Source organism: Sinocyclocheilus rhinocerous, unplaced genomic scaffold (assembly GCF_001515625.1).
Source record: "Sinocyclocheilus rhinocerous isolate Xijiao unplaced genomic scaffold, SAMN03320098_v1.1 scaffold1519, whole genome shotgun sequence".
NCBI classification, from domain to species: domain Eukaryota; kingdom Metazoa; phylum Chordata; class Actinopteri; order Cypriniformes; family Cyprinidae; genus Sinocyclocheilus; species Sinocyclocheilus rhinocerous.
Window position 1 is genome coordinate 82,305 of NW_015633251.1, and position 11,085 is coordinate 93,389.

Here is an 11,085-nt window from a genome sequence, read left to right on the forward strand (position 1 = left end):
TATAAATGTCTTTACTGTCACTTCTGATCAATTTAATGTGCCCTTAATTTATTTATTTTAATTTCCCCAAACTTTTGAATGGCAGAGCAGCAAATCAGCATATTAGAATGATTTCTGAAGATCATGTGACACTGAAGACTGGAGTAATGATGCTGAAAATACAGCTGCACATCACAGAAATAAATTACAGTTTAACACATTCACAAAGAAAACTATTTGAAATTATAATAATATTTCACAGTTTTTACTGTACTTTTATCAAATAAATGCAGCCTTGGTGAGCAGAAGAGACTTATTTCGGAAACATTAAAACATGTACACCATCAGCCTTCGTTGTTGAAGTTGGTGTGAAATGCGATCTGGATGTAAAGCCGCGCTGAAGAAGGTTAGACTCTTACGCTGTCGGCAGTCGTTGAGCAAATCTCCCAGACCTTCTCCAGTAAACACGGGGTGTAGATCTTCAGACAGTTCTTCATCCAGTTCTGCATGTGAACAAACCAATGGTTAATGATTCAGCACTCGATCATCAGACCGAACGAATCTCCGTCACAGCGGTCTCAGATCCTCACCTCAAACTTGGCTCTCTTGCGCGGCACGTTATCGTGAGTGCTGACCATCTGCAGGACCTTCCACACGCTGGGATCAATGTCGGGCTGCTCCATGGCCTGCTGGATCCTCTGGAGAAGAAGAACACACACGTGAGTGACCAGACAAACCCATCAAACCTTCACAGACGTTCAGCTCCGCTCACCTGAATCCACTGCTGCTGCTTCACATCACCCTTGTTCGCCTTCGCCTGGAAGTCTTTACCGCCGTACTTCTGGTCTTCACTGATGCACTTGTTGTGGTTCTTGTAATCGTCACCCCTGTGAACAAACACATCACGCACTCACCGTCATCATCACACACAATCAGCATCAGCACGACACACTCACCGTCACCACCACACACACTCACCGTCACCACCACACACGCTCACCATCATCACGACACTGTAGGGATTTCTTAATATGAACAGACACTGATATCAGCATTCACAAGGTTTGCTAATCACCCAGCACATGAATCCCATATTCTTGGTTGATTTCCTGTCAGTATGGTAAACTCATCTACTCATGAGATCGAAACTAATTCGATCAGGAGACGACAAAGCTTTCTTGGTATCAAGGACTGAAAGAGTTCATTCATCACCACACAGGCCCACCATCATCACCACACACGCTCACCATCACCACACACGCTCACCATCATCACCATCACCACCACACACGCTCACCATCATCTCACACACACACACACACTCACCATCATCACCACACACGCTCACCATCATCACCACACACGCTCACCATCATCACCACACACGCTCACCATCATCACACACTCACCCTCATCACCATCACAAGCTCACCGTCATCACCACACACACTCACGCTCACCATCATCACAAGCTCACCATCATCACCACACACACTCACCATCATCACCACACACGCTCACCATCATCACCACACACGCTCACCATCATCACACATGCTCACCACCATCACCATATCACCACACACGCTCACCATCACCACACACTCACCATCATCGCACACACTCACCATCATCACACACACTCACCATCATCACACACACTCACCATCATCACACACTCACCCTCATCACCATCACAAGCTCACCGTCATCACCACACACACTCACCATCATCACCACACACGCTCACCATCACCACACACTCACCATCATCGCACACACTCACCATCATCACACACACTCACCATCATCACACACACTCACCATCATCACACACTCACCCTCATCACCATCACAAGCTCACGCTCACCATCACACACACTCACCGTCATCACCATCACAAGCTCACCATCATCACACGCTCACCATCATCACAAGCTCACCGTCATCACCACACACGTTCACCATCATCACCACACACACTCACCGTCATCACCATCACAAGCTCACCGTCATCACCACACACACTCACCGTCATCACCACACACGCTCACCGTCACCACCACCACACGCTCACCATCATCACACATGCTCACCATCATAAGCTCACCATCATCACCACACACGCTCACCATCATCACACATGCTCACCATCATCAACACCACACGCTCACCAGCAGCACGGTCGGGCGTCTGATTGCATACTGACCCGTCAAAAGCGTGCGAGTTTACAGCAAAACGCACGTCCTCAACATGTGATTTGCCATAAAAACTTAACGTTCTTAACGTGTGCTTTGGGGTCACGGAAAACGTGCGTCGGAAACGTTCTTTTTGCCTGTTTGGACACTTCAAATATATGTTTGCACTGCCTGTTTGGTTTACCTGTTTACATGGTCATAACGTGCGTTTTGTCCTACTCAAAACGCACGTATTCGACACCCATTTTTTGTTATGATAAACGCACGTCACAAACACACGTTTTCAGTGACTCCAAAGTGCGCGTCAAGAACGTGCGTTTTTATAGCAAATCACACGTGGAGGATGCGCGTTTTGCTGTAAAATCGCACGCTTTTGACGGGTCAGTGTGCAATCAGACACCCGACCAAGCGTATATGAATACTCTGGCTTGCCATATCATCACACGCTCCCCATCAGCGCAACACTAGGGCTGGGACGATAAATCGATACAGAATCGATTCTTAGATTTTCAGAATGCATCGCGATTCCTCTTGAATCGATTCTGAGCTTAGATTTTAACAGCAGATGGCGCTCTACTCTAGTTTTTATCCGCACACTCAAATGCTGATGAAGAAGAGCTGAAGAGCGCTTGTGTGTTCGGCTGAGTCTGTAATTCCACCTCGGCTCAGAATGCTTTTATGACGCCAGATTAATGTAAACTCAGCCCACTGTGAACACCCTTGTGATTCGCTTCAACCTTTTCGAATCTTATGAATGATTATTTTAGGTTCAAGTGTGTGTAAGGATTTGGAAACGAACAGAGTATGGTTGTTTCTAAAGCATGCAGCGCCATCTGCTGTTCAAAACTAACCTCAGAATCCACTCGAGAAAGAATCGCCATGCATTCTGGAAATCTCAGAATCTTATCTTATTCTTATCTTATCCTACGCAACACAGGCTGAACAGCAGAGAAACTCCTACCAGAAGTCTTTGCTGCAGTCGATGCAGGACAGAACCTGACAGGCGCGGCACTTCAACACGTGTTTCTCCACTTGAGCTTTCTTCAGAGACTCGCCGCAGGCGCCACACGTGAAGACCACCATCCTGAAGACCTGAGAGGAACACACACGCCTTCAGTCGCACTGCATCCACTGAGTGCGGGATGTAATGTTATATCACAGATAATGATTCATGTTACCTTAATCAAGCTGATCTGTGATTCTCTGATGAAGAGCAGCGGAACTCCAGCGGCTGATCTCTAATTATCTCCTTCACACGCGGGTTAATATATCACTCAGTGATTCGGTTCGCCGGTCCGGTTCTCTTGAGCCCCGTGAGCGAGTCTCCGGTATGAACTGAACTTGTCGTTGTTTAAAGTAAAAACACGCGACTGAAACACGCGCGAGTGTCTTGAAACACGCGGTGCCGCTCTGTTTTCGCTCTGAACGGAAACAGGAAACAGGAAATAATACAAGCTCCGCGAACACATGAACAAAAAACACAACAACAGAACGGGGATTTAGGAAAAGAAATAAACGTTTGTATATGGGTAAAATGAATATGAATTTTTTTTTTATTTGTTATCAGTCTATATGTATTTTTAATTAATATTTTTTATTCAAATATTTTCATTTTAATGTATATAATTTTGTTATGTGCTTTTGTAATTTTTATTACATTTGGGGGGGTACTATGCATGTTTGTTTCATTTTTATTTCAGTTTTAGCTTTTTATTTATTTCTAATTAGTAATTTTAGTGCTTCAACTTACACATAGTTGACAATTCTCTTTTTCGTTTAGTATAAGTTTTTCATCTAACATTTATAATTTATTTGATTTGCGCTTTTTTTTTAATTTACAAAAAAAGTTAACAAAGACCCTAAATGGAATATGGAAAAAAAATACAACTCATAATAAATGACAACGCAGTATAAGGCGTTTTTTTTTTTTTTAAACAAAACCTAACCTACCAGTAACAAAGTGTATTTTATAATTCTGAATGTATAATCTGCGTTAAAATCAGACAGAACGCGTAAAAAAAAAAAAGACTTTTATTGTGAAAAGAGGAAATGACGTGATGCGCCCAGTGCCTGTTTATCCGCGTGAAAGGTAAGATGAGAGCATCTTTCTTCATTCTGCTTTATATACACACGCGGGTTGCTTTCACTATATTACTATAGTTATTCTCGTAGACAAACGGTTTTATACAGAGGCAATGAATGATATTTAGTAAGTGTGAAACTAACCAAGCCTCACATTAAGCTGCTGGAGATACGAAACATGATGAACTGCGTCTGCGCAGATGGACAGCGTGAGCAGCCACAGCGTGTACGTGCTGCAGCAGCTGCAGGAGCAGCGCATCCAGGGCCTGCTGTGTGACTGTATGCTGGTGGTGAAGGGCGTCAGCTTCAAAGCGCACAAGAACGTGCTCGCCGCCTTCAGCGCGTACTTCAGGTGAGGCCTGCGTGACGTCAGCGGCGCGCTCCCTCCCTCCCGCTCGCGCTCACCTGGACGCACCTGTGCTCCGCAGGTCTCTGTTCCAGAACTCTCCGGCGCAGAAGAGCGTTGTCTTCCACCTGGCCATCCAGGACGTGGGCGGCATCGGGCAGGTGCTGGACTACATGTACACCTCACACCTGGAGCTCAACCAGGACAACGTACACGCGCTGCTGGAGATCGGACAGAGCCTGCAGGTCACACACACACTCTCACACACACTCTCACACTCACACACACTCACACTCTCACACTCACACACACTCACACTCTCACACTCACACACACTCACACTCTCACACTCACACACACTCACACTCTCACACTCACACACACTCACACTCTCACACTCACACACACTCACACTCTCACACTCACACACACTCACACTCTCACACTCACACACACTCACACTCTCACACTCACACACACTCACACTCTCACACTCACACACACTCACACTCTCACACTCACACACACTCACACTCTCACACTCACACACACTCACACTCTCACACTCACACACACTCACACTCTCACACTCACACACACTCACACTCTCACACTCACACACACTCACACTCTCACACTCACACACACTCACACTCTCACACTCACACACACTCACACTCTCACACTCACACACACTCACACTCTCACACTCACACACACTCACACTCTCACACTCACACACACTCACACTCTCACACTCACACACACTCACACTCTCACACTCACACACACTCACACTCTCACACTCACACACACTCACACTCTCACACTCACACACACTCACACTCTCACACTCACACACACTCACACTCTCACACTCACACACACTCACACTCTCACACTCACACACACTCACACTCTCACACTCACACACACTCACACTCTCACACTCACACACACTCACACTCTCACACTCACACACACTCACACTCTCACACTCACACACACTCACACTCTCACACTCACACACACTCACACTCTCACACTCACACACACTCACACTCTCACACTCACACACACTCACACTCTCACACTCACACACACTCACACTCTCACACTCACACACACTCACACTCTCACACTCACACACACTCACACTCTCACACTCACACACACTCACACTCTCACACTCACACACACTCACACTCTCACACTCACACACACTCACACTCTCACACTCACACACACTCACACTCTCACACTCACACACACTCACACTCTCACACTCACACACACTCACACTCTCACACTCACACACACTCACACTCTCACACTCACACACACTCACACTCTCACACTCACACACACTCACACTCTCACACTCACACACACTCACACTCTCACACTCACACACACTCACACTCTCACACTCACACACACTCACACTCTCACACTCACACACACTCACACTCTCACACTCACACACACTCACACTCTCACACTCACACACACTCACACTCTCACACTCACACACACTCACACTCTCACACTCACACACACTCACACTCTCACACTCACACACACTCACACTCTCACACTCACACACACTCACACTCTCACACTCACACACACTCACACTCTCACACTCACACACACTCACACTCTCACACTCACACACACTCACACTCTCACACTCACACACACTCACACTCTCACACTCACACACACTCACACTCTCACACTCACACACACTCACACTCTCACACTCACACACACTCACACTCTCACACTCACACACACTCACACTCTCACACTCACACACACTCACACTCTCACACTCACACACACTCACACTCTCACACTCACACACACTCACACTCTCACACTCACACACACTCACACTCTCACACTCACACACACTCACACTCTCACACTCACACACACTCACACTCTCACACTCACACACACTCACACTCTCACACTCACACACACTCACACTCTCACACTCACACACACTCACACTCTCACACTCACACACACTCACACTCTCACACTCACACACACTCACACTCTCACACTCACACACACTCACACTCTCACACTCACACACACTCACACTCTCACACTCACACACACTCACACTCTCACACTCACACACACTCACACTCTCACACTCACACACACTCACACTCTCACACTCACACACACTCACACTCTCACACTCACACACACTCACACTCTCACACTCACACACACTCACACTCTCACACTCACACACACTCACACTCTCACACTCACACACACTCACACTCTCACACTCACACACACTCACACTCTCACACTCACACACACTCACACTCTCACACTCACACACACTCACACTCTCACACTCACACACACTCACACTCTCACACTCACACACACTCACACTCTCACACTCACACACACTCACACTCTCACACTCACACACACTCACACTCTCACACTCACACACACTCACACTCTCACACTCACACACACTCACACTCTCACACTCACACACACTCACACTCTCACACTCACACACACTCACACTCTCACACTCACACACACTCACACTCTCACACTCACACACACTCACACTCTCACACTCACACACACTCACACTCTCACACTCACACACACTCACACTCTCACACTCACACACACTCACACTCTCACACTCACACACACTCACACTCTCACACTCACACACACTCACACTCTCACACTCACACACACTCACACTCTCACACTCACACACACTCACACTCTCACACTCACACACACTCACACTCTCACACTCACACACACTCACACTCTCACACTCACACACACTCACACTCTCACACTCACACACACTCACACTCTCACACTCACACACACTCACACTCTCACACTCACACACACTCACACTCTCACACTCACACACACTCACACTCTCACACTCACACACACTCACACTCTCACACTCACACACACTCACACTCTCACACTCACACACACTCACACTCTCACACTCACACACACTCACACTCTCACACTCACACACACTCACACTCTCACACTCACACACACTCACACACACACACACTGACTCACTCACACACACACACACACACACTCATTCACTCACTCACCTCACTCACACACACATATACACACACACACACACTCACATATATACACACACACACACTTGCTTACACACTCACTCACATATATACACTCACACACACACACTCTCACACACACACACACACACACACTCATTTACACACACTTGCTCACACACTCACTCACATACACACACACACACACTTCATGCTTCCATGCCAGAAAATTAAGGTCCTGCCCCGGACCCCAGATCCTGTCAGATAATATCAGTTTTGTCTGGTAACAGAACAACTTGTTAGCAAAGTTGCGTAATTCCCAAAATCTGTTAACAGTCTTCTATCAGCCAAGAAGTTAACTGAGGAAAAAGCCAGTGAAGAGCAGAAGCAGGAGACGAAGTGATGATAAAAAGGAGCAGAGTTTATTGAATCGTCTTATGGCGCTTTTCCACTGCATGGTTCGGTACGGTTCACTTTTGGGGGGTTTTCCACTGGGTACAGTATCTGGTACTTTTTTTAGTACCACCTCGGTTGGGGTTCCAAGTGAACCGTACCGTTACCAAAATGTGACGTGTAAACTCTGCTGATCACGGATTGGCCGGAGAGAATCGTCACTACCTGCGTCACTGAACTTGCGACACAAACACAACAGAACCGCTAGATTTAAATCAGCACAGCCAGCGAAGGATCGAACGCAACCGTTTTGAACAAGCGCACCTGTTTTAACAACCAAAAAGTGTCTGTTTTGTTGTCTGTTGCGGAAGAACAGACGTTCATTATAACATGAATAATCCCGCCCACTCTAGCGGTACTGAACTGCAGTGGAAACGCAAGCCGAGCCGTGCCACGCTGTGGAAAAGCATCATTAGTTGTGTATGTTTCAAAGCTCAGACTTCGTCTGACCAGCACAGATACTACAAGTAGTGTTATACCAAACTGATTCACAACAACATCCCATAAACCTTGAGTTTCCATAAACATCCCTCATATCTCTTATTCATGAAGACACACAGTCATAAGACTAAACAACATAAGTATAAAAAAACAATAATATAATATAAATGAGCAATCAATAAATGGATCAATGAAATTGGTATATAAATGGCTATAATGATTATTCTAAATTATTATGTGATTAAATTGAACAATAAAAATGATTAAATAATAAATGAATGAAGAATAAATAAGTGAATAAATGAATATAAAAGAAAGAAAGTAAAACACAACACAAATGAATGGTTGCTTTCTTGAAGCAAAACACACACACTGCATTTGAGGATCTTTAGATCCTTCAAGTTGACGCACTGGTACTGAACTGAATTGATTCAAAATGAAATGAACTAAATCAACATTGAGCTAAACTAAATAACTGAACTCAAATAAATCAACAGTGAACTCTGTGAATTTAGTTGAATCAACAGTGAACTTAACTGATTCAAACAACTGAAATGAAACAACATTGAACTGAGTTGAATCAACTTTGAGTTAATTAAAAAAATGAACTGAATTGTGTTAACTTTGATTAATATCTGAACTGAATCAATGACCTCAACTGAATCAATGTTGAACTGAATTGATTCAAAATGAACTCAACTTAATCAATGAACTCAACTGAATCAACATTAAACTGAATTCAATCAACTATAACTAAATTGAATCAACTATAACTGAATTGATTCAAAAAATAAACTTAAAGGGGTCATATGATGCGATTTCAATTGTTCCTTTCTCTTTGGAGTGTTACAAGCTCTTGGTGCATAAAGAAGATCTGTAAAGTTGCAAAGACTAAAGTCTCAAATCCAAAGAGATATTCTTTATAAAAGTTAAGAGTCAGCCACACCTACCTAAAACGGCTCGTTCTAACACGCCCCCACATATCTACGTCACTATGTGGGAAGATTTGCATAACGCCGCCCAAATGTTCACGCAAAGAAAGAAGGCGTAACTTTTATTCTCGCTGTAGTATTGTTGCTGCCGCCATGTCGTGAAGACGCTGTGTGCTTCGTTGTGAAAGCGAAACTACTTTGTTTGGTCTTCCAAAAGAGGACGATATCCACTTCGTCATGCCTAGAGCTGATCTGTGCTGGTCGCTGAGGAAATACATCAACTTAGTGCTGTGGATCGCCGGATCAGCTTTCACTGTGGACGAAGCGGAGTCCAGCCCGGAGTCGTCACATGCGGTTGCCGCTCCTTCGTCGAATCCACCGGCCGTTCCTCACTTTATCCCCCGGCCTCTGCTCACTGTAGGCCTTTTAGCAGCATCATATGACTCCTTTAATTGAATTAACAATGAATTGAATCAACTTTGAACTGAATTGATTCAAGAATTAATTGAACTGAATAAATAGTTTTCTGTAGAACTGCTTTTCAGCTGAAATTAAATCTCATAATTGATGGATTTTTCAACTGTTAAACTGATTAAAATCAACGTTGAAAGTGCTATAGAAATAAACGTGACTTGACCATGTTTGTAAATGCTGACGGTGTTTCAGGTGTTGAACATCCTGAACATGTGTCAGGCGTTCCTGAAGCCCTGCGTGTCGACCGACGCGGCTCTCTCTCTGCCCGCCGACGCGGCTCACGATCAGGACTGCGTGATCGGAGGATCGTTACCGTCAGACGCAGATCTGCACAAGCCCCTGCCACACGGATACAAGCTCAGGAACTTCTACACCAGACAGTATCTGAAGCAGAGCTGCAACTTCCCGCCGGAGGAGCCGCTCCAGAGCAGCATTCCCGTGGCAGACTCCGCCCACCCATGCGGCTCTGGCTCCGCCCAACCATGCGGCTTAGACTCCGCCCACCTGTGCAACTCCGACTCCACCCACCCATGCGGCCCAGACTCCGCCCAACCGTGCAACTCGGACTCCACCCACCCATGCGGCTCTGGCTCCGCCCACCCATGCAACTCCGACTCCACCCACCCATGCGGCTCTGACTCCGCCCACCTGCACATCCTACGTCCGAAGAAAACCGTTTACCTGAAGAAGTTCAACTACCTGCGCTCACACGTCAGTGCGGAGGATGAGGGGGCGGAGCACTGTGACCCACGGGGGGCCACGCCCACTCACCCCACCCACGCCTCTGATCTCTCCGTGACCTCTGACCCGGCAGAAGTGTCCGAGCTGAAGACAACACCTGCGGTGGAGACCGACGACCTGAGAGGTCACGTTGAGAGGTCAGAGGTCAGCAGCGGGAACAAGTACTGCTGTGAGGTTTGTGGAAAGACGTTCAAACATCCCAGCAACCTGGAGCTGCACAAGCGCTCACACACAGGTCAGACACACACACACACACACACACACATACACACACTCACAACTCAACTCACTCACACACACACACACAC

The 11,085-nt window shown here is 46.2% G+C and overlaps 2 protein-coding genes across 3 annotated transcripts in view; one reads left to right on the forward strand and one right to left on the reverse strand.

Annotated features, from left to right (window-relative positions):
- Window positions 1-3,656, reverse strand: part of lyar (Ly1 antibody reactive homolog (mouse)) — a 6,436-nt gene extending 2,780 nt beyond the window's left edge. Inside the window, exons 1-5 of the mRNA XM_016557457.1 lie at window positions 3,356-3,656; window positions 3,139-3,269; window positions 752-866; window positions 570-677; window positions 399-482 (exon numbers count right to left, since the gene is read on the reverse strand). Coding sequence (XP_016412943.1) covers window positions 399-482; window positions 570-677; window positions 752-866; window positions 3,139-3,260 — 429 coding nt within the window. The 5' untranslated portion in view covers window positions 3,261-3,269; window positions 3,356-3,656. The remainder of the gene's footprint in view (window positions 1-398; window positions 483-569; window positions 678-751; window positions 867-3,138; window positions 3,270-3,355) is intronic.
- Window positions 3,657-4,174: 518 nt separating this feature from the next.
- The window catches only part of zbtb49 (zinc finger and BTB domain containing 49), a 13,516-nt gene continuing 6,605 nt past the window's right edge, over window positions 4,175-11,085 (forward strand). Inside the window, exons 1-4 of one of the 2 annotated variants that reach the window (XM_016557458.1) lie at window positions 4,175-4,266; window positions 4,460-4,611; window positions 4,688-4,850; window positions 10,229-10,643. In XM_016557458.1, coding sequence (XP_016412944.1) covers window positions 4,460-4,611; window positions 4,688-4,850; window positions 10,229-10,643 — 730 coding nt within the window. In that variant the 5' untranslated portion in view covers window positions 4,175-4,266. The other variant, XM_016557459.1, reaches the window with a different exon arrangement.